Raw genomic sequence first — 25,315 nt, 5'->3', positions numbered from 1 at the left:
AGGCTCTTTATTTCTATTACTTTCCACCTTACAAAATAAATCACAGTCCCTGAGTTAACCTCTAGCACAGAATTTACAGCACTCTATAAATTGTTTATCTTACATATTTATAATTCTTATTTTCTTAACTCTTAAATGGTGTGTTTATGGTTCTGTCTTTGACTCAACTGTGATTGTGGAGGCAACTTTAAAAAATATGTTTAAATAAAAGGTTTATAAAAATCTCTAGGTGATAGAGATATCTATTTATTTATTTTTTAATTATTTTTTAAAATATAATTTATTGTCAAGTTAGCTAACATGCCATGTATACAGCATGCTATTGGCTTTGGTAGATTCCCATGAATCATTGCTTACATTAAATTGTCATCAATTTTTATTATAGAGGAGGCTGCTCATGTGATTTCTGCATTTTGAAATTTGTTCTGATATTCTTTGTGGACTACTCCATCTTCAGTTGGTGCTGATGTCCTATGGGTATGCTCAAAGACATGGTCTCTGGGAATCACCAAATTTACTACATATTGCCTCAAACTGAGTGTTTTAGCATCTATGTCCTTTTCTGTTCTGTTCTCTGGCTTCCAGGTCAATAGGACGCTAAACATGCCCATCTCGATTTCCTTGATTACTTAAAAGATTCCTTTACTATATACATTGGCATAAAAAGTTTATAACTCAGTCTTTCAGTATAAAGTACAGGACTATAAGGGGTAAAGATGAAATCTCTTATCACAATAAAATGACTATCTTTGACATATGACTTCACTTAACCATTTATTTTTAATCCTTTATCTTTTTTCCCCTCTCTTTTTTTAAACTTAGGAGTTGTAACTAACAAATAATTGGATATTTATTTATTTATTTAGTCTAACAAATAGTAGATGTTCTTGCTGTATTAAAAAAATGGGGCTTAATCCATATATATTATTATTATTATAACCAACATACTTATCATATACTTTTGCTCTCTTGCTATTTTCCTTAAGTTCCAAATATTCTCAAAAGAGAATATTGATTATAATTTTAATTGTTTTATATTTGATAATGATTTAGAAGACATTTTTTAACATCTAAATTTTACCAGTGGTTAACTATAAGATTATCACATCCTTACTTAAAACTTTCTCTAGCTACTGAAAACAGTAACAAGATAATTTCTGATTCTGTGATCCCAGAGAAAGTTTACACAAATTTCTTGCCCTGCCTTACTTTCTAGAATTTAACATTTACCCTTTTTTTTTTTTTTTAATTTTAAATGTTTTTTCTTTATTTTTGAGAGACAGAGACAGCACGAGCAGGGGAGGGGCAGAGAGAGAGGGAAGTACAGAATCAGAAGCAGGCTCCAGGCTCTGAGTTGTCAGCACAGAGCTGGATGCAGGGCTCGAATCCATGAACCATGAGATCATAACCTGAGCTGAAGCCGGACGCTTAACCGATGAGCCACCCAGGCGTGCCTAACATTTACCTTTTAGACACAAGTTGTTATATTATACATTTAAAAGTACAATATATTCTCAATTTCTTAAAATGTTTTTTATATTCAAATTTGTAATTTTGTTTGTATTCCCTGTTCACTTCTTTTGATGTGTCAACTTTTCATTAAGTAGTTTAGTTCTGTTTCTCTCATCTTCAGTACCTATTAAAACCCAAGGAATAAGACTATACAGATGCACTTCAGCCACTCTGGAAAACAGTATGCAGGTTCCTTAAAAAGTTAAAAATAGAAATACCATATGATCCAACCATCACACTATTGGGTATTTGCCAAAAGGAAACAAAAGCACTATTTTGAAAAGTTACATGCACCCATATGTTTATTACGGCATTATTTATAAGACCAAAATATGGAAGCAACCCACATTTTTATTGATAGGTGAATGGATAAAGATGTGATACACACACACACACACACACACACACACACACAGACAGGTGAAAAGGACTATTACACAGTCATATAAAAGAATGAGATCCTGTCATCTGCAACAACATGGATAGACCTAGAAGGTATTATACTAAGGGAAATAAGTCAGACCAAGAAAGACAAATACTATATTATTTCACTCAGATGTCGAGTCTAAATAACAAAACAAATGAATAAGCATACAAAAAAAGAGTCATACCTATAATACGGACAATAAGGTGGTGTTTGGCAGAGGGATGTGGGATGAGTGATTGGGCAAAATGGGTGAAGGGGAGTGGGTATTACAGATTGCCAGTTATAGAATTAATAAAATAAAAAGTATAGCATAGGGAATATGGTATTATAATACACTTATATGGTGACAGATGATTCCTGCACTTGTGGTCAGCATAGAATAACAAATAGAGATGTTGAAATCACTGTGTTGTACCTTAAACTAATAAAACATTGTGTGTCATCTATACTCAAATAAAAAATAAATAGTACAAATACCACCCAATCTATGGGGAAGATTTCAACAAAAGGGAAAAGTTTCATTTTGGAGGGAAAACCCCAACAAATTAATGTCTTAAATATTTGCCATTTTGATGCTAGTGAAAGCATGTTACAAAATTTCGCTGAAAAAAAAGACAAGACTGTGCTTATTGACACATTTTTAAAACATTGTGTGAAGTTCATTCAGATCCCTGCAGGAAAACTCAGCAGTCTGACTTAGGATTTATGCCGCTTTGAGGAACCAAAACGGTGGTAGGAGATTACTTTTAGATGCATTTCTGCATTGCAGTGTATAATTCACATCATACCTCTTGAGTTTCAGGTATTGGTATCATCTCCACATACTTTATCCTTCTGTGAATTTTTTTGAAGAGTTAATGACACCCATAGAGCAGCTAGCATCTTGAACCCTCCATACTGAGCGGCCAAGGAGTGGCGCCACCCGGCTCACCAATCTTGGCAGGTGTATACAGAATTCCTCCAGCTTCCCTGAGTCCAGGATGATGGGATTTCGTTATGTGTTCATTAGCAGTGAAAAAACCATGGATCGTTATTTTCCTAATTAGCCATTAATAACAGTTAACTCCAACGTGATCACAGTTTCAGAGTTTTTGAATATATTGTTGACAGTGAAATTGAATGGAAAACAACTCGGCTTCTTACATTTTATAAAAGTTGTTAATCTTTTTGACAGGATCACTAACACTCATGCCAGACACTAGCTTCCTTTTTATTTCATCTGTTCTGATTCTGATGCCTAAATTATATAATATTCTTATGAGAAGAAAATTCTGGAAATAAGAGTGAATTACAATAATTCTTAAATAAACAAGGTATTTTAACGTATCTAAAAGGCGATAGTAAGAAATCTCATTGCATCCGTTACAGCAGTAGCTTTCGTACACCAGCCGCTATGGATGCGAGGACAAATCAATGCAAGCGGATCGATTTTTCTTAGGTCTTTAAATGTTTAAGCCAGCACCTGGCCTTTGTAATGTCTCTTGGTTGTAGGTAATAGCTGGGAATTTCAGGTGAAGGATTACAACTTCTGAGTTAGCTGTGCTACCCCAAATGATCCATTGGATATGGCTGAAAATGCCAGTTTTAAATGTATTCACAGGATTAGGAATGAATACTTCTTTGCCTGAAATCTTGTGGTTTAGCTTTAGTACTTACTGTAGTCAATCCATTTCTTTGAAATATTGAGCTGTCTGACAGCTTAAAATCCTAAGTTTCCTTTAAACTTGAGCCTGGCTTTGGAAGAGAAAAGGGCAGTGTGGGGGCGGATTTTATGTAGGCTCCCCGAAGAGAATTCACTGATGTGCTTTTGCTGGAAGGGCACAGGGAAGGCAAGGAAGCTGCTTCATCTCAGTCCTTCATGGGTTTTGCCCTTAGCCTAGATCAACATTTAGTCAGATAATTTACATCAGAGCCACTAAAGTCTCTTATTGGGCCTGTTAAAGTCATCATGTTCCTTCTGCGAAGAAACATGGAAGAGACCCAAATGCTGTGTCCAGATTTTGGTAAGCCAGGTGGATACCAGGAGAAGTCTTCATGCTCTTATGCTGTTAATTGCCTACTGGATGTTTATTTCTCATCTAGGTTGAGGGACTGAGTTTTTATAAACACCTCTTGATCCAATACCACCTTATAAGATTTCTTTTTTGTATGTGAATGCAGTCAAGTACCACAAATATATTAAAAACATACTTTATAGTATAGAGAATACTGTATATAGTATAATACTACATGTATGTAAATACATATATATAATACTAATATATTGCAGACTCATTATTTCCACGTGAAGTGCTAACATACTAAATGAGTTCTAAGAAGTAAAATGAAGAGTGTGGTAAGCCATACAGGCATGGACTAAGTCCTAGATATCTTGCCTAATTCTGAGCATATCATTTGCTCTATTTATTTCTTCATTCATACATTGGAAGTAGCTTTAGTTGTGTTTACTTAAGTCAGAGGTCCATGGAGATAAAAATTATGACAGTGCCTATAAATTAGAGTGCCCATTCCACCTACAGATTTTATCATCAGTCAAATGTATTTAATAACAGTAAGCCTGCTCATACTTGAAAATATATAATTATCAGTGGTATTTAATGAAGAATGATACACTGGCTAAACTTTGAAGGCATATATCAAAAAACAAATATGGAGAGAAGGAGGTCTTCAAAGATCATAGTGGATCTTATCTGAACTTTTAAAAGCAATCTTGGCTTGAAATGCACAGTGAAGGTGAGGGTGAGCTTTATTAGCTGAGGAAACCTAGTGTGAATGCATAGGTGTAGGATGGAAATGGTCATGACACATTCAGGAAATTGAAAGTCGTGTTCATTTTAGATTAAATTCCCCTTTATTATAAGTATAAAAATGAAAATTTGAAGAGAATGACAATATTCTGAACTTTTATTCCATAGTAATAAGAAAAGGGCTCATATAGCTTGCATCTGAATTAACTTAGAATTAGCAGGTTTAGCAGTAATTTAGTAGGAAACTAAGTACTTAAGGGCCCAGGAGGATACAAAGTAAAATGAGTATCATTTTTCTGGGTTCCATTAGAGAAGACTTCTGGAGAAAGGGAGTTTTAGAAGAAAGTGATAAAAGTGGATTTTTAGAACGGCTGAAAGCAAAAAAGAGTGCCCTGTATAGTAGGGATTTGGGGACAGCTTATTAGCTGGCATGACCCAGAGTGGGGTCTGAACTGCAGTTTTTAAAGAGGCACATTAGACAAGGAATGTGGATTCCGATTCACTCTCCGTTTGTCTTGGTTCACATTCTCCCTTGGTCCCTGAGCCACATGAAAACCTACAGGCAAAAATTGTGCTACGTATTACCTGTCCTTCTCTCTGAAATTTGCTCCTTCCCAGAAGTATGGGGCTTACATTTTGTGTGAGACTTTCCATGTCTGATCCACGCACTCCTCTGTAATGTTTCTTCCAATTTCCTCGCAGAAGGAAATCTCTGTTTCAGATAAGACTCCTTCTGATCATTTCCTAGCATGTTGCTTTCCCTGCCTTTGCTCTCTGTCTTTCTCCTGTCAAGTGTCTTCCCCTCCCCTCTCAGGCATATGAGCTCAATCCGCTCTGAAGATCCAAGGATTCAGAGGTTACCTTTCTTCCTAATGTCACTTGCATCTTTTTGGTGTTACATGTAGCATGCATTTCCTTGTTTTACTATTATTTGCTTGTCTTGCCATCTTTCACTTGTGAGATTAAGAACATTATAGAAGGGTCATATGTTATAACCTGCGTTGGATTGCTTGGGGTCTCTGCAAAGTGGTTGTTGGTGATGGCATCATAGGCTAATGGTCCATATGTGGGGGACTCATGGTCTCATATAGACTAATGGTTTGCCGTTCTGTGTGTTTATTCATTTCAGTGGAAAATCAGCGTTGGTTAAATTTGTAGAACTTTCTGAACATGAAAATCAGAGCTGAGCAAATGTGTAGAAACTGCCAATTTGTAAGCTTCATCAGATTAGAGTTTTTATTTTTTTGGTTTAGCATCATATTTTCAGCTCTTCCACCAGGCTCAGATACCACACTTAATACATATTTGTTGAATGAGTGCTGGCTAAGCTGTAGGTCTTAATTAGGTTCTTTTAAGTATCTGACAGAGGACCTCCACAGTGTTGTCTCGGAAATCAGGATCATCGTCTTCCCAGGGTCAAACGGTAACTTGGAGCATCTCTTCGTTTTCTCCATCGAGAAGAAAACATTGTCTTTTGTTCTGTTTTGTTACAGTCTTTCTTCATAGGAGGACGGGGGAAATAAGGTGGGCAACCGTAGTTGGTGTAATCTGGCATCAGCTAATTCATTGCGTTGGTCTTTTTATTATTGACACAAATGCCCCAGTGGAACAGGAAAAATCAGAGGGAAGATTAATGTCCAAGATTTATGGACCTTTGTTAGACTTTTTATCCAGGTTGTATGTGTGTGTATGTTTTAAGGCTTATTTGCTCATATTTGTGTTGACATTTTATGGTGAATGTTTTGCTTGTCCTGCTCTCTGTGATTCTTCCTGCAGCAGCTCGCCTGGCGCTGCTCAGAAGCGGAGAAGAACGTTGTTGTTCACTTTGGCAAAACCTGAAGAACACGGACGACGGAACAGTTGTGTGAGGAGACCACTGACTTTGTTCTTTCTCCTCTTTTCTTTTGCCTTTAGCTCAAGCCAGGCCAGAACAGCTGCAGGGACAGTGACAGTGAGAGCGCCAGCGGAGACTCCAAGGGCTTCCACAGGAGCAGCTCTCGGGAAAGGCTCAGTGATGTAAGTTGGAAAAAAAAAAAAAAAAAGCAGAAAAAAAGTCAAATAAAAGCACCAGACCACACATCCTTTGGGTCAGGTCTCAGTGTTCCAGCAGTGTCATCCCTTCCTGTCACTTTGTCTCTGCGCACAGCACAGCACGCCCTCTCTTGGTGTCACCTTTGAGCCTGGCCAGATGCTTTCCCCCTGTTTTCTAGTTTGACCTAAAATGTGCTTTATTATTTATTAGGTGGGTGGGTGTACTTGTCACCCTAAGGATAAGAGATTACAAGGGGAACTGATAATATTTTCGATATCAGTGTTGCAAATGAGAAAAGCAGTCCAGCAGTGCTACCCCTAGAAGACGACGTCATTTAAGTTTGGGGTCTTTGTAATATCTTTGCCTGTAAGGTTGGTAACCATGCCTGTCTGCCATTTTATTCCTGTTAGAAAGGATGGGTAACCAGCCATCTACTTGGCAAGAGACGGAGTTTTATTTCCTGACCGATTTCCAAAGGAAAACTCCTAGTGACAACACACTGCACGTCTTGAGGACTCAGTCACCCCCCAGACATGCCTTGGACCACTCTCCACTCTCCTGCCTGCCAGGAGGACACATTTCCCCTTTGCCACTACCAACACCACCTGGTCCTCTGGGCTGTCTTTTCTTCTATCCTAACATGTCACATAACCAAATCCTTGAACCCTCCTTCCTTATGAAAGCAGCACTTGCAAGCTTTCTTATAAAATGATTAATTAGGGAGAAATTTTTATTAAGAGTAAAAACGAAGGACATACACAGATTGAGACAGTACTTTCAAGAAAGAGACAGAAATTCAGAGTCTCTGAGTTTTAAGAAGAATAAGCAGAGTTAGGACATAGAATAAGCAGCAAAAACCTTTTGGCCCTTGTCTTCCTTTTAAAATTATTGTTAAAACAGTTTTTTAAATTTTTTTTTTTTTTGAGGGAGAATTGGGGGAAGAGAGAGAGGGAAACACAGATTCAGAAGCAGACTCCAGGCTCCATTTTTTAAAATGGGTTTTATTTTTATTTTTGAGGGGGAGTTAGGGGGAGAGAGAGAGGGAAACACAGATTCAGAAGCAGGCTCCAGGCTCCATGCTGTCAGCACAGAGCCCGACTCAGGGCTCGAACCCACAAGCCCTGAGGTCATGACCTGAGCTAAAGTCGGATGCTTAACCAACTGAGCCACCCAGGTGCCCCTCTTTTTTTTAATACTCCAAAACTGTTGTCTTCACCTTGGTATACAAGATGATCCAGTGGGTTGCAAGAAAAAAATATTACAACTTACTTATTTTATGTGTAAAAACAACAACAAAAAAACTTTCCTAATAATTTAATGAGGGGGGAGTAGTTCAAGGATATAATGTATAAACACATGTATTTTAGGAGTGTGCTCAAAACTTTTTTTTACCTATGGGGTGTTCATAAGCATAAAAGGTTAGAGATCATCTCCCATCCGTTTCTCTGTCATCCAAGGTAGACCGTCATAAGACCCCGCCATCTTCCTACACCTCTCAGGAAAGTTGGAGAGATTTAGAGTGAGAGTTGATGTATAGAGCATTGGCTTCCTAAAAGAATTAAGTGAAGTAAAGAAAATATAATTATTTCTTCGGTACTCTTAATGTCTTAGTTGTAGATAATTGCATCCCATTCTTCTAATAAGGTTTAATATACGTTATACAAGTAATACTAACTCAGTCTTTTGCTGTGTATCTGTTTATAAGAATATTTCTTTGTGTGTTTTTATGTTTCATTAACTTTGTGATGGAACTATACATTCTAATAATAAAACCATAGCAAGATTTCTTATCTAAGTTGTTAACAATACTTAAGTAGCTCCTCTTGAGATTTTTTAATTTTTTTAATTTTTAATTTTATTTTAGAGAGGATGTGCATGTACAAACAGGGGAGAGGGGCGGAGGGAGAGAGACAGAGTCTTTTTGGTTTTTTCATTTTAGAGAGAGAGCACACAAGAAGGGGATGGGGCAGAAGGGGAGACAGAGGAGAACAGGGGCGGGAAGGGAGAGAGAATCTTAAGCAGGCCCTGTGCTCAGTGCAGAGCCTGACAGGGGGCTTGATCCCACAATACTGGGATCATGACCAGAGCAGAAATCAAGAGTTGGATGCTCAACTGATTGAGCCACCCAGGTGCCCCTTGTTTTGTTTTCAAAATGAGATCTTACTAACCCTGGAAATTTTGCCAGGTTTATTCCGATTCATCATGATTTTGTCACAGAGTAGAAAAATGAAAACCACACTAAGTCAGGGACAAGAGCACAGTGCCGTATAGTCATTGAGATCTTTTGGCTGGTTGCCCTGAATTTACTTTCCATCAGATTGAAAGAAATTGGCAAGGGATATCCTGTGTTTATGGATAGGAAGGCTTAATGTTGTTGTGATGACGATCCTACCCACATCAATGTACAGATTCTGGGAAATTCCTCTTAAAATTTTCAGCATTCTTTTTTGCAAACAGGAGAAAGCAAATACTCAGATTTAATGTGGAATGGCATGAAACCCTAGTGTCAAAACAATCATGGAAAAGAACAAAACTGGGAGACTCAAACTTAACTAAGTCTAAAGCTATCAGCAAAGCTACAGTAATCAAAATGATAGGATACTGGCATCAGAATAGACATATAGACCAATGGAATAATAGAAGTGAGACTCAAAAAATAAGCCTATATATTTGTAGCCAACTGATTTTTGATATGAGTGTTCAGGCCATTCAGGTGGGAAGGCATTTTCTCTTGAACAGACGATGCCGAGACAACTAGATTTCCTTGTGCAAAGGTGTTAAGTTGGGTCCATGTACATAACACACATACTAACTCAAAATGAATCAATGGCCTACATAGAAGAACTAAAATTATGAAGCTTTTAGAAGCAAGTGTGAGTCAATCTCATGATTTTGAATTTGGCAGTGGATTCTTAGATATGGCCCCCTAACCGTTAGGAACAAAAGAGAATATAGGAAAATTGGATTTCATCCTAACTAAAAGCATGTGTGCATCTCAAAGGGCATTATCAAGAAAGTGAAAAAAGTCCTATAGAATGGGAGAAAATATTTGCAAATCATGTAACTGTTAAGTGGTTAATATTTAAAAATGGGAAAAGGACTTGAATAGACATTTGCAGAAAAGATATACAAATGCCCAGGAAGCACGTGAAAGATTGTCGTCATCACAGTCATTAGCAATGACTGCAAATCAAATCCATAATGAGATATCCCTTTACATCTTCCAGGATAGTTATAATAAAAAGGGCTGGGAGAAAAATAAATGTTGATGGGGATATAGAGAAATTAGAACCCTCATATGTGATGGTGAGAATGGAAAATGGTGCAGCCACTGTGGAAAACAGCTTGGCAATTTCTTAAATAATAAAATATAAAATTTCCATATGCCCCACCAGTTCCATCTTTAGGTTTATATCCAGTCACATTGAAAATAGTTACTCAGATATGTATATGCCTATTTTTACTGCAGCATTATTCACAATAACCAAAAATAGAAACAACCCAAGTGTCCATCAGGAGATGAATAGAGAAGCGAAAAGTGGCGTATATGGACAATGGAATATTATTTGGTCATAAAAAGGAGTAACTTCTCAGGCATGCTTTAGAACCTTGAAAGCATTATACTAAGTGAAAGAAGCTAGTCTACAAAGCCAAATACTGTATGATTCCACTTATTTAAGGAACCTAGAATATGCAGATTCCTAGAGACAGAAGGCAGATTTCCTGGGACTTGGGGAAAGTGAGGGATTGGGAGCTATTGATTAATGGTTACAAAGTTTTGTTTAGGGTGATGAAATCATTTTTTGATATATTCACAGCAATGTGGATGTAACTAATGCCCTACTTATCCACTTAAAATGGCTAACATGTTAAACTTTATGTTGTATATATTTTTTACCACACTAAAATAATGTAAAAACAAACAAAAAAAGAGGGCTGTAACAATCCTGCAAATCTCATGTCAAGCTAGTCTGTGCAATACTTTGAGCTCATGTTACTCACTGATTTTAAAATTCATGCCTTTTGCAATAACAGTATCAAAATATGAAAGGAGAAATGACAAAAAAAAAAAAAAAGAAAGAAAGACAAGAGAAAAAAAGAAGTAGTTGGCTTTTAGTAGGTCTTTCAAAACCTCCAGCCACTTATTTTTGCATGAGCAGCTCTGAGGTTGCACATTCTTACCTCAGGCCCATTGCAATCTAAAATTTGCTGAGATGAAAGCCTTTGAGAAGTAAGTCAAGCCACAAAGTGATTCTTTTGGAACCAGGGCAACCCCTACCCACACAATATTTTAAAGAATAAAGATACCCCTACTTTTTCTTAAAAGGGAATTCGTAAGTAATTACTTTAATGACTATCAGAGAATGGGGAGATGGAATCAAAGACCACTGTCTTGTTCTGTTTTCTTTAACCATGCCTCTCCTTCCCAAGCTTGTCTCTGGAGCATGTGGAAAGTAGTTATTAACTGCTTTAAGGCCCTTAGTCTACTTACTAATCATGTCCTCTGTGTCATTTCCACGTCTGTTTCTGTTGGTTGCTTTTTCTCCTCATTATGTTATTGTTATTTTCTGTCTCCCTTGCATGCTTGACAGTTGTTTTTTGTTTGTTTGTTTTGGATGCCAAACATTGTGAATTTTTCTTTGTTGGTTGCTGGATATTTTCGGTTTCTATAAATTTTCTTGAGCTTTATTCTGGGATGCAATTATGTCACTTGGAAATAGTTTGATTTTTCTGAGGTTTGCTTTTACGTGTTCCTGGGCAGAACCAGAACAGCCTTTAGGCTAAGGCTAATTTTTTCCCCAGTACTGAGTACTCTGCCTAATTCCCAATGCATTACATGATTTTTTCCGAACCTTGCCAGCTGGTGGAAATGCCATTTTCTGCTCTGGGGATCGTTCTGCCTGTCCCCCGTCCCTCAGCGGTTCTTCCCCTCACTTGGGGTGCTTTTCTCCAGCAGATGTGCGGATAGTGATTCAGGCGAAGACCAGAGGGGACCTTTCTGCAGCTTCCATGGTTCTGTCCCCATGAAGGTCTTTTCTCTTCCATCTTCTGCTTTGGAAATTCCAGCTGCTGTGGCTTCCTCCAGCTGTGTCCTCTCAACTTGGGTACTTCTGGGCTCTACTGGGGCCACCCCTCAGTTGCCCTGCTGTGGCATGAAAACTCTCTCCAGGCGTTAAGCTGTGGCAGTTTTTAGGGTCATCTCACCTGCTTCCCTTGTTTTGAAGATCACTGTCTTGTGTGCCTACTGCCCAGTTTCTAAAATCCCTCTTCTTACACATTTTGTCAGGGTGCTGTTGTTGTTATTGCTTAAGGTGGGAGGATGTTTCTGGTCCCTGTGAGTCCATCATGCCCACTCCTGGTGTTATAGCTGAGATAAAAATTCCCCTAAGTCTTCTACTCTCTCCAGTTATTTTTAGAAGCTTTGGCAATTGAAACTCACTCCCAAGTGCAGCTAATGAAGATATTATATTATTCCAGCGTAGTTATTTTCAATTGGACAGGCAAAAAAGAGAAAGAATAAAGAATTGCAGTGTGGCTGGAGGCTTTGACTCATGGGTAAAGCCTCAAAACCAAATATGCTTGGCTTTCCTAAATTACGTACGCCCACACTGTTTTGCCAGAAGGGAATTGTCGTCTGCAAGGACTCTCAGATTGTCCACATCAAGGAGACATAGTAACTTGTTTAGATTAGTCACTAAGGAAAAAGTTGAGGGGAATACTTGAGTACATAAATATTCATGGTGAGTTATTCAAGGGGGACGGTATTGCTTCTGGCTTATGCAGAGTTTTGTCACTGAGGAAGTTGTCGGAATTGAGGGGCTAAATCTACTTACAAATTTAGTAAATAAAATCCTCAAATTATGAAACGATCTTGGGCATTCATTACTAACACACCAAGTTTTAAGAGCAGGTTAGTTAATTTATTTTCTGTGTGACCTTGAGCAAAGAACTTGATCTTTCCCAGTCAAGGTTTCTGTTTCTGTGAAATGGGCACACTTTGACTTGCCTTATAGGTCTCATTTATTATTTTTTATTTTTTTAATGTTTGTTTATTTCTTTTGAGAGAGAGAGGAAGAGAGAGAGAGCTTATGCGGGCCAGGGCAGGAGAAGGGCAGAGAGAGACAGACAGGGAGAATCCTAAGCAGGCTCCACACCATCAGAGCAGAGTCTGATGTGGTGCTTGAACTCACAAACTCCAAGATCATGATCTGAGCTGAAATCAGGAGTTGGATGCTTAACAGACCAAGCCACCCAGGCACCCTGTAGGTCTCCTTTAAAGATCACCTGGCACTGTGCTGTTTGAATCATGTAGCACAGTTCCTGGCGCATCCACTGTGCTCAAAAATACTCATTCTAGAATCATCCTTTTGTCTCAGATTTAGAACTTCCCTTAGCAGCCTGTTGGCCCTTTAAAATTTGAATTCCTTGTAAGCGTCAATTTGACAAGACCTGCTTATCTCAGTCATGACAAACAGGACTCTTCCTCCCAAATACAATCCGTATTATCCCAGGTCACCTTACGGACTTTCCTCAAACCCGAGCCGTCCATCCCTCTTACTTCCCTGTCCTGATATTGGATCCCAGAGCTGGTATTCTCAGAGTCAAACTCAGTTCCTTCCTCTCTCCTTGTCCTGTCTCCTTGGTCACTTTCCTTTATCTGCTGACTCTATTGGCAAAGAGGTATTGGGTATGATGACATTCTCATCAACACTGCTGACACTTCGGATGCCCTACCATTTGTCACACAGAGGATTCCTGTGGCCTCTTAGTGGTGTCATCTGACCCGTCTCTGTTTCCTCTGCCCTGCATCCAGAGTGGTTTTTCTAAGCATCAGAGCTCACAATTAAATTACCTGGGTGGGATATTTTGGACGAAGTCCACACGCCTGAGGCCTGTCTGCAGAGCCCCAGCAGAAGTCGAAGGCTTCCCCATCATCTTCCTCCCCTCCCTCCCCTTCCCTATCTTTGTTCCTTGGGCTCAGTCCCTCTGGACCGCTGTCGTTTTCTTAAATAGTATGCACGTCCACATGTTCCTGCCTTTGTGTTTCCTTTTGTTTCTTTTTTTCCTCTTTGCCCTCTGCCAGCCCCAAAGTCACTTTCTCTAGCGTACTCTTCCCACCATCCTATGCAAGTAGACTTCTTTAATGCTTATTGAATTGAGTATATGGATATGGCTCGTTTCTCCGTGAATGGTTTTGGGGTCAGGTTTTTAGTTATGAGAAGGGAGAAAAATACTTAGTGCTTTTGAAGGGCTCAGTACTTTAAAGGAATCTAAATGTTTCAGAAAATCATGAAAAGACATCGTATTGTAGTAGGTACTATGCTAAACAGTTCTGTAGTCTGTGCTGAGGCCATTTAGTCCATTTAACATCATAATTGAGGCATTTTTTCTGCATCTCTTTGAGATACTGCAAAACTCCCCATGTTTGTGGGTCCCACCACGCAGTCACTCATTCATATGTGTGTTCCCAGCCTTTTTTCTTCCCACCTTTCCCCCAGACTTTTCCTGAGGTTTTACTCCGTGCCAGGTTGGCTGGCTGTTATTAAGGAAGAAACAGACAGGGGCCATACCATCCAGAGTTTCCCGTAGTTAGGAAGAAGATCTGATCTAATCCAGACATGTAAAGTGTTCTTCATGTTCTGTTTCTTCCCTTCTCTCTCTTTTTAAAATTTGTGTTAGCGTTTCCTTTTCCCTGATAATTTGTTTCTGCTCTTTTCTATTCCAGAACCATGTATTTATGCATTTTCTTGGGTGCATCAGCATTTTGACTGTCCAGAAATATTTACCCAATACTTTAAATGTGTTGCGTGTAGTTCTGTGCACTTGAGGCTGACTAGTGGACAAGATGAAGTCTCCATCCTCATGAGGCTTGCATTCAGGCACACAACAGACCTGTGAGCAAAGAGTATAACATTTTACCAGGTAAACAAAACAGTGATGAGGGGTCGAAGGGCACGTGTTGCTGCCTTAACCAGGTGATCGGATGAGGCCTTTCTGTAGACACTGTTTAAACCAAAGCCTGAAGGAGGTGGGCCTGTGAAGATGTGTGGGAAGAGCATCCTGGGTATCAGGGAGCACAAGCTCAAGGGCCTGGGTCAGGAGCAAGCATGACATGTTTCAGGGAAAGAAGTAAGGCCAGTGAGGCTGGAATATAGTGACTGAGCACAGAGGCTGATCACATGATCTCTTCTTGTGTGTGGTAAGGAAGCTAAGTGTGGCATTAGTCCCCTGGGCTACTGTAATTAACGACCACAGGCTGATGGCTTAAAATAATGGAAATTTATGATCTCATAGTTTTTGAGGCTAAAATTCCAACATTAAGGGTCTCAGCAGGGCCATGATCCCTCTGAAAGCTCCAGGAAGGACCCTTCCATTCCTCCTCTAGCTTCTGGTGGCCTCCAGCATTCCTTGACTTGTAATTATATCAGTCCGGCACCTGTCTCTGTCTTCACACGGCCTTCTGCTCAGTCTGTAGTTGTCAGAGCACCAGTTCTTGGAATCAGGACCCCCTTCGTCTAGTATGACCCCAACTTGATTATGTCTGCAAAGACCCATTGCCCAAATAAGGGCATTCTAGTGCAAACTTTGGCAGCATGCACACCAAATAAGTTTGTTTTATCAGTCACAGTTCTCGAGAGAAACAGAACAAGAGTGTGTATAATTAAATACAACTATGGAAGCTGCTAAGTCCGAAGGTCTGTAGTCAGCAGGCTGGAAATCCAGGAGAGTCCCCGCTTAGTTCCAGTCTGATCACCAGGAGGACTGATTGTGTAATCCTAGTCCAAAGGCTGGAAGGCTTGAGACCTAGGAGGAGTCCACATTTCAAATGAGGTCTAAAAGCAGGAAAAGAAAAACCATTGTCCCAGCTGGGGCACAGTCAGAAGAATTCTCTGTGACTCTGAGGATAGTCGTTCTTTCGCACTAGAAGATGTTAAAAGGAATGTTGTTACAATTTTTATTTTAAAATATTTATTTGCCCTCTATATGAAAGAGCAGATAAAGAAAAGACCAAGAATGCAGGGAGGTAAAGAAGCCAGAGGGCACAGAGTATAGATGAGAGCCAGTGACCACGTGACATGGGTTGGAACAGAGGATTGAAAATCCACGTTATAAGGGTCCATTTCCATACCTGCTGCTTTTCTCAATTTGTTGCCCTCTCTTTTTTAAAATCACATCTGTTATTTATTAAACACCAAAAGCAATAACAATAATGATGACAAATAAAAAAGGAAAACAAAAGCAAACTTTTTCCCTATATATCACCCGTACTGGGCTCCGTGTTCCCTGAAATTTCCACTATTTTTTTAAACTTTTGTAGTATGAAATTATAAAATTTCTCCGTTGAAAAGATAATTGTATTATGTGTCTGTTTCTTTTGTTATCTGTAGAATTTTTTTTGAAGTATCATGGATGTAGTGCTGTGTTAGTTTCTGGTTCACTCGATGCCTCTGTGCCTCATGCATTCCTCACTACAGCAGCGCAGTCACCGTCTGGCAACATCCGGCGTTATCACTGTCTTATCCACTCTATTCCCTGTGCTGTACTTTCACCTCTGTCACTTACTTTGTAACGGGAAGTTTGTACCTCTTGATCCCCTTTATTTATTTTATCCCATCCACCCTTCCTCTGACATCCACCGGTTTGTTCTCTGTATTTGAGTCTGTTTTCTCATTTGATTATTCACTTGTTTTGTTTTTTTAGATTCCAAATCAGTGAAATAATTTGTCTTTCTCTGACTTATTTCATTTAGCTTAATACTTTTAAGTGTATTCGTGTTGTCACAAATGGCAAGATCTCATTCTTTTTTATGGCTGAATAATACTCCCTTTGGATGGATGGATGGATAGATAGACAAGACCACTTCTTTATCCATTCATCTGTGGATGGACTTGGGGTGCTTCCATATCTCGGCTGTTGTTAATACTGCTGCAGTAAACACAGGGGTGTATATTCATTTCAAATTAGTGTTTTCATTTTCTTTGTGTAAATACGGTAATGGAATTAGTGGATCATATGGTATTTCTCATTTTAATTTTTGGCCTGTTTTTCCTTGAATTCCCCAGGAAGTAATTCCCATTCAAATTTATATTGTGTATTCATCATCTATTAGTAATCTTATCCCTGAGACACATTTCCTAAGATTAGGAAGTTTTTTTAATTGTCATTGTTTTTTAAAATGCTACAGAAAATCCATGAAAGAGCTTGTTTTGTGGCCTTTACAGGAAATTTACTTAGCTATGATCCTCGTTTTACTCCCAAGAGAGAAAAGCATAACAGGGAAGTGGGTAGGCAAGGATGTCAGACACAATTGGTGATGTGGAAGAATTTTAAAATATTCTATTTAAATTAGCGCTAGGGTCAGAGCACACATCCTCACCGAGGGGTGGAGTACACATCCATCTCATACTCTGAGAGCTGTAATAGTGGCCATGGCCTCTCTGTGTAGATGGCTAATAAATGGAGCACATCTATTTTAGATGGATAATCAATTTTGAAATCCCTTGTTGTAGGGAAGCCGTTAAAACAGAAATGTTAACTTCATGAGTTTAATGAGTACCTTCCATGATAGCTTAGTGACAGATGGAAAGAAAGTCAGGTGGGGAGCAGTGAGGAAGAGGAGAATGATCGTTTAATGAATATCCACTTGCACACTTGAATGTCAGCAGCAACGTTCTACCTCCTGGAAAATGTCTTTCAACTGTGCATCCCATTACTATTCCTGCAGCCCATGTAGCTTAGAGATGGAGGCAGAGTGTGTTTGTAAGAAAGCTCTCCTTTGCAACATAATGAGATCGAGGTGGGTAATTTGCAGAGATTGCTGGAGCAGTGGTCAAACCTGGGGAAAAAAAAAAAACAATAGAAACCCAGCAGAATGAAAAGACCATGTGAAACAGGAGATGGCTTATAACGAGCCCGGAAATCGCAGATATCACACAGCCAGGGGGGCTGGCATTTCCTTATATCCTTGTCTTTCTGCTCAACACTTTCTCTTACTCTGTTTTCTCAGTCTCTCTACACCCATCTTTTCTGCCTTGAAAGTATGAATGAAATTGGCATCTCTACCACCTGAAAAAAATAAGAATGAAGTCTTTTTCATTATTCAACAGAAGTATTTGCCTAAACATGGGTGTATGGTATTATTTCAAATGCTTTTGAATCCAAGGATGCTTGTGTTTGTTGCATTCTTTTTTAAAACATCTCTTTAGTTTTTCAACCCTCATTTTATCTTCTTGCCTTTTCTAGATTCTATAGCAAGTTTTGCTATATAGTTTGGAGTTTGCCTTCTCCCTCCAGCAAAACAAGAAAGGAAGACCCTCCTTATTAGATATGGATTTGGGTAATACCAAAAGTTAAAACCAGCTTGATTCTATCAAATGGTTCCATGGTCAGGTCATCACAACCTCTTTACTTTCTGAGGCCTTTGACCTGTTGGCATCTCTTTCTTATATGAGAAATTGGTGCCAGTCCCTAAATGCACATCTGTGAATTAATAGCCAACATAACACATTTCAAATAATAGAAGGCTGTTTCCAGACATCTATTCCATTTTTGTAGCATAGTCCATTTTTGCCCACGGGTCCAGGTGTTCATGGAATTTCTGACTTGGGAAAAAGGTTAATGCTACCAAATATTTGCATCTATATTTAGATACAAACTTGGATTAGACATACATGATTGAGACTCTTGTGGGCCTTCTGGAGAGCAAGGTGTAAGGAATGTGACTTGTGTCATCAGCTGTCAGTGAAACCCTGATTCCTGCCCCGTGGCTGGTCTCAGAACTTCTATTATCTTTATCTGATGGCAGAGGTCTTATTGTTGACCAGGGATAGTGTCCCACTGAATACAAGATTCTTGAGGTTGTAGAAATGGACAAAAAGATACCTCTTTCAGGGATTTTTTTTTTTTTTTAATTTCCAGTGATTGAAGGGAGCTGGCAATTAGCCAAGAAAAATGTGGTGGAGAAGGGAGTAGACAGGGAAGAAATGTCAATGCTACGGGTGTTTGGCAAAGTTAGATTAGAAGAATTTTTTTCTTCAAAGTTTTTTGCCAGGTCCAGAAGACACAGCCTAATGCCCCCAACTTTTTTCCGTTTAGAAAAAGAGGTGAGTATGGTGGTTTGACTAAAGTGAGTAGCCTCTGACCATAAGGTTCTGTATGCATTCTAGCAAATACTGAAACCCTAATGGGCTTTTAATGCACGGGAGGATCTAGTGTCTGTGTTCTTTCATGTGTCTGTCTGTATTTGTGTGGGGGGGTATAAGGCAGGGTGCTTAAATGCTTTGTTGCATTATGTTAATTCCTCGGCAGTGCAATCAAATTCATGTCGTAATTAAAGCTGTCAGTTGGAAGGCAAGCCAATCGCCACGAAAACACAGCATAACAAATGAAGTGAAATGATTCTGCGTGTAGCTATACAATGCTTCGCCAGGCATGAAATTAAATAAGTAATTTGATGTTGACATCAGAAATTGAAATGATACCCACTGTTCCCTCATTCAGTCAGACCTGCATAAACAATAGCCAGAACAAATATGCACAACAAAACCCTCTTCTCCACCCCGCTCCCTGAGTAATGTACAATATATATGCAAAATGAGTATAACAGAGCTTTCCGAGACCTGAAGGATGTAATTTTCTTTGGTATACAATAAGATGATATGTATGTGGGGGTGGGAGGTGGGTTTGGAAGGGTCCTTCTGCTTCTGGGATGAAATGCATTTGCAGGAAGGGGGGAAAACCTGAAATAAACAAATCCCATGTTCTTTCTGAGTAATTTATCCTAAAATGAGTTTACCTCCCAGGGGCATGGCTCCAGGGTGGTGGAGACCTAAGTCAGCTTTTGCCTTCCTCTGCTCCATGGAGGTCTGTGGGTGCTGAAAACAGGTGATGCTGCCACATGGCTAATCACTGCTCTGAGAAGCTGTCTCCATGGCTACTGTGGCTCTCCCTACATACCATTTATAGGATCAGGAATGCGGCAAGATTCTTCTAAACCAAGTACGGTGTGCCAGATCACACATCTATTGTCCTTTATTCTTCCTGACTCCATCTGAAACATTGAGGTGAAGAAAGTTTTGCTTTGGGAAGTGCATTTAGGATGCACTATTCTTTTTTGTTGTGGATGCTGTTGATACTTAACAGCACTGCATTTCCTTCTCAGAACAGTTTAAAATCAGAAAGGTTTGCATTTTACTATATTTTTGGAGATGTGAAATTCACCTAAGCCTTCTTTCCTCCCTATACAATCCACTTATTTCTTTAGATATTAATTCTACAAATTCTTATTAAGTGCATCCTGTGTGCTACGCACTGGGGCAGTGGTGATGAATTCACCAAGTGATCCCTGCTACCTGTGGCTTACAGAGCCCGGACAGGGCACGTAGGTGCAATAGCTAGAGATGAACTGAGTGAGTCCTGCTGGTAGGCGGAAGTCAGCCCGCCCCTGGAGGGGTTGCCCCTGATCCCAGCTAGTCTGGGAGAAGGCCCTGCCTGTGGTAGGACACTTCGCCAGAGACCAGGACCCTGTCTTAGCATTAGCATTCCTTTTGTCTCCAGCTTATTTAGGGCCTTTCTTATTCACAGAAAGGATACTAAAAATTAAAGAATTTGTAATGGGAAGTTTTAAGCAAAAAAGAAACAGAAATACAAACAAGCATGAATCATAGAAAAGGTTAAAACAAAACCCGTGTTCTCTTGTTGGCCTCTTTGCCCAGAGAAATGATGCCCTGCAAACCTTTCAGAATTAACATTATTTTTTAGTTTGCTGTGTGTCAGAACTATGGAAGTCTAAATTGATAATTCTTGTAACTAAAACCTTCAGTAAAATGTTGCTTTTCATGGCTTCCCTTTCCCCACACATTCTTTGCATTTTATTCTACTAATTATGTTTACAAAATGTCTCATTTTTGAAAAGCGCTCTGTGTGTACTAACTGATGCCTTTAGGGAATAAACTGGCAAGTAGGTCATACACTGGAAAAGTCATCCAAACCCACTGGGCTTTTATTTTCAAGTCAGTCTGGGCTTTTTCCTCTTGCCTGCCCCTTCGCAGCCACAAAACTGAGTAGCTTGAGACCAGGGCATTGAATGTCAGCAAGTCAGGGAGGCAGGCTGATGCGTGTCTGTTTAGTCTCAGTGCAGGGCGAAATGCCATCATTAATTCATTACCCAGCTGCCTGTCAAATAAATTGGCAATTACGTCCACCGCAGAAGCTTGGAATTCAGTAAATAGCACGTTAGCATCTCTGAGTTGTTGAGAGATGTAAAGGGGAAAATTAAGCCAACACGGTGTTGGTATCAGTAGCAGATGACAAGGGGCAGCGTACACTAGTGATGTGATGTAGCGATGAAAACCCAGCAAAGGGCTGGTAATGAGCTGTGTGGGTTGGAACGTGTTAAAAACCATCGCTGATTTTCCACTTTGTCTTTATGCTTTATTGCAGAGTTCAGCTCCTTCCAGCTTGGGAACAGGCTACTTCGTAAGTTTATCTCAACTTCCACACGTGTGCCTTGTGTTGGCATTGATTTACTTCTGTAATGTTCACTCATTAGGATGTGAAAAAAAAAATCTAAGAAATCCCTCTCAGTCCTAAAGAGCAGACTGGTATCCATCCTTCTATTAGGATTATTTTATTTTTAAAATACATAGCCCTTCGGGCCCCATGGATCATAAGTCAGTCTGAGATGTGGGCCTTGGACCCAACACATTTCCTTCTTACCTGGCAGTGTAAAGGAGACCTGGTTGGCTCATGCCACCTTTCCTGCATAAATGTTTTTTGAGTGAGAAGTGCCATGTCATGTGGAGGATGGAATTCAGACTGTGCACTGAGGCTTTTATTCATTCTTAAGATCTCTCTCTTTTTTTTTTTTTTTAAACATTTTATTTGTAAGTGATCTGTACATCCAACATGGGGCTCTAGTCTACAACCCTGAGATAAAGAGTTACACATTCACAAACTGAGCTAGCCAGGGGCCCCCACTTTTAAGATCTCTTAAAGAACTTCCCCACATACACAGGGAATTGCCTTCTTTAAAAAATTATTTTGATGAGGGGGGTGGTTTAGTGGATGTTTTCCCTTACAGTCTGAGTATATGGCCTTGAGATTTCCTTTCAGCGATCAAGGAATTTCTCATTTCAGCAAATATAAGTGTATTATGTTATTTCTAGACATTTCTCTGTCCTTTGGGAGGGGTGGGGATGGTGTCCTACCTCAGGGATTATCTCATGGATAATTCTTTTATAGAGAAACTGTCACTTCATTTATTTATAGCAAAATTACCCTTTTTTGGTTTCAATAATCTTTTTCAAGATAAAAATAAAGAAGAGTTACAAATAGGCATTATTTACACAACAGGAAAACATGCCAGTGTGGAGGATTTTTTATGTGGTATTTAAAGGAATCATTTCTGAATGATGAACACTGATACTCTAATGCCTGCTCAGCATTTTCCAAGAACATAATAAAATCATGAAAATACAACAAAGTGGAAAATAATTACTGATTCAGTTTAGTTGCCTTTAAATTTTCCCCCCTAAAATGCTAATTCCACTGGTTTTCTTCTGCCTACGCATTTCTCTCCATAACATTAAATATATGAAAACCGGCATCATTTCGTTGAATGATAAGTCTTTTCCAAGCTTGGCAGAAGTAGCATTTTCTAAATGTTGATTTTTTTTATCTTAATCTATGATAATGAGGGAAAGGAAAAGGATAAAGATTTTTTGGTACCTGTTTAATACAGTCAGCACGCTTATGCTTGCTCCGTATTGTGGCTGAATATTCATGCTTCTAGAAACAAGCAGGATGTTGAAGCAGTCGAAATAACAGAAGTAGCCCATCTGCCATGTCTTCACACCAGGCTGGATGTGGGCTGAGATGTTGGAAGTAAAATCTGGAGACTGCCAGTGTCTATTCTCTGTCCAAAAACTAAATTATCCCTCTTGGCTTTCTTCAGTAGAGCAAGGCCAAAACCACTAACTTAGCCCTTCCTTCATCACTTTGAGACTGAACGTTCTAGTATTTTTTTATTGTCAGTATGATCACCCTGAAAGAAGAAAGTCATCTCTGGAAACATTAAGAAATTTATTATGCTTTTTGTCACTTATTTTTCTCATTTCAAGAGTGTTTATTTTATTCTTTAGTACTACACACTTAGGAGTAAAGAGTCTGCAGTTGTGAATCTAAAATGATTTTTGCATTTGTACTCTGTTGGATGAGTATATAAGTTCGTCCTTTGGTGAAAGTGCTCTTGGTATTGCTTTGCTTACATAAAAGATTCTGCACTATGATTAGCTTACACAGAAAAGATATGTACCAGATGCATGTTCAGCTCTCAACTATGACAAAAATGCTCTATTAGAATGTTTCCAATAATAGGATTATTGTGTTATCAAAGTGCAAACTCCATTGATATTACTGCCAAGTTCTCATCAAAAAGTGTCTTCTGTTTCAATTTTCATTCCAATAATATCCAATATAATACTTGATTTCAGGTGCTAACATCAGCCTTGGTGAGTTTCATGCTTCTAGGTGGAAATAGTATATTCACAACTTGTAGTAGTTTTTCGTTAACATACTTTGCACTGTGCTTTATGATCTGTGATGTCATATTAGCCTTTATGTATGTCTGTAATGAAGGCTCAGCACCAGGTAAGTGGAATGCTGATATGTCGACTTGATCCTGAATTCTTTTCAGCATCTCTTTGAAGTGTGGACGGAGGCAAATCACCTGTAGTCACTGAGCTAGTCTATTAATGCAATTGAACCACAATGTGAACTCTGGTATAAGAAAACTGAAGGCACTCACCTATTGGGTTTAACAACCTGGAACTGTTTTCTTAAATACTCTTCCATGCTCCAGGATTACTCTAACTTCAAGATTTTCTGTCATTTAGATTTTATGCTTTTAGTGAACTAAGGAAAAGTGCTGATCATTGTGTGTGCTAATAAAATAGACCCCCACCGGAGTACACGCGCACACACACCGCGTCTCCATGGCCAGGATGTTCTGCCTTCCTTCAGTTCTTTTCATCTATCAGTAGTGATAAGTTAAAGAATTTAAAGAAGAATCCTTTGTTTCTTATTTAGTCGTATTTGTTTATACCTCTTTGGTTTTGTGTTCCAAAGATGTCTGCTTAGGTCTGTTACTTTTCCAATTCATTTATAAGCTGAAGATTTGAGAAATGAGAACAGCAGCTAAAATCAGTATTTACATAAGCATATTGCAAAGGATTCTTAAAGTAGACAAAATAAAGAAGGATTGGAACAAACTTTTCACATTTTTGGGAGCTTTTGAATAATGTGGGTGTTATACACACAGAGAGACACACATATATATTCATTACATACTCATGCCCAGCTCATGTTCTAAATATAAATGGAAGTATAGACTGGTTGGAAGCTATTTGCTTTTTTATTTTTTATTTTTGGCAAGAGTACCAAAACTTGTTGGAATGTGTAGGGTTTTTCTTTTTTTTTTTTAAACGTTAATGCAGTGAACACGTTTTCATTTTAATTTAAATGTTTTGAGCTATATTCACTTCTCACACTTGTATTTGAAGTGTTATTGTGCATAGTGGATAATTAAGAACTTAGAGACAGAATGATTGAAGACTACTTGTGTGACCTTGGGCAGGTTATTTGATGTCTGAGAGTCTGCACCCACCTAACAGAGCTGTGAATTCTAAATGAGACAAGGTGTTTAATGCACATAGAACAGCTCTCATTAATAGCCAGTTATTCCCATGATAGTGTCTGATGGACAAAACTTGCTCTCATTAAGTGTCTGTGTAATGTTGTGGTTGGTAGAGGATTACCACGAGAAATTAGTGATGCAAGAAGTAAATTTTGGAATTTGTAGCTGTAGGTCAGGAATACTTGATTCTTGCTGTATTCTCGTAGTTTTCTGAGGAGCCTGTGACTGTGTGTGTGGTCAGCCATATACTGCTTTACTACGTGTGTGAACAAAAACCAAATACGGAATTCATTCTCTGTGATCCTCTAGGATCACCATGATGTTGGAATGAACTATTCTAGGCTGTCCATGTATTATGGTTGTTTAATTTGTTTCTTAAATCCATTTGTTTATTTTCTTCCTCAGACCTGAGGCATTTTTTTGTCATTCTAAATAGTTTATTGTCAAATTGGTTTCCATATAACACCCAGTGCTTCCCCCCACAAGTGCCCCCCACCATGACCATCACCTTCCTCCTTCCCTCCCCCTCCCGCTTCAGTTCATGGTTTCTTTTCAGTATTCAATAGTCTCCCATGATCTGTGTCCCTCATTCTCCCCAGCTCTTTTTTCCCCCTTCCTCTCCCCATGGTGCCCTGCCAGGTCTCTCCTGTTAGACCTATGAGTGCAAACATATGGTATCTGTCCATCTCTGCCTGACTTATTTGACTTAGCATGACACCCTCGAGGTCCATCTATTTTGCTACAAATGGCCATATTTCATTCTTTCTCATGGCCATGTAATACTCCATTGTATATATATACCACATCTTCTTGATCCATTCATTAGGTGATGGACATTTAGGCTCTTTCCATGATTTGGCTATTGTTGACAGTGCTTCTATGAACATTGGGGTACATGTGCT

At 39.0% G+C, this 25,315-nt stretch overlaps 1 protein-coding gene across 1 annotated transcript in view; it reads left to right on the top strand.

Annotated features, from left to right (window-relative positions):
- Positions 1-25,315, top strand: part of AUTS2 (activator of transcription and developmental regulator AUTS2) — a 1,101,201-nt gene that overhangs the window by 483,218 nt on the left and 592,668 nt on the right. The window contains exons 4-5 of the mRNA XM_029946052.1: positions 6,601-6,702; positions 21,161-21,196. Coding sequence (XP_029801912.1) covers positions 6,601-6,702; positions 21,161-21,196 — 138 coding nt within the window. The remainder of the gene's footprint in view (positions 1-6,600; positions 6,703-21,160; positions 21,197-25,315) is intronic.

This window comes from Suricata suricatta, chromosome 8 (assembly GCF_006229205.1).
Source record: "Suricata suricatta isolate VVHF042 chromosome 8, meerkat_22Aug2017_6uvM2_HiC, whole genome shotgun sequence".
NCBI lineage: Eukaryota > Metazoa > Chordata > Mammalia > Carnivora > Herpestidae > Suricata > Suricata suricatta.
Note: the sequence above shows the minus strand (reverse complement) of the source record. Positions and strands in the feature narration are given on the sequence as shown.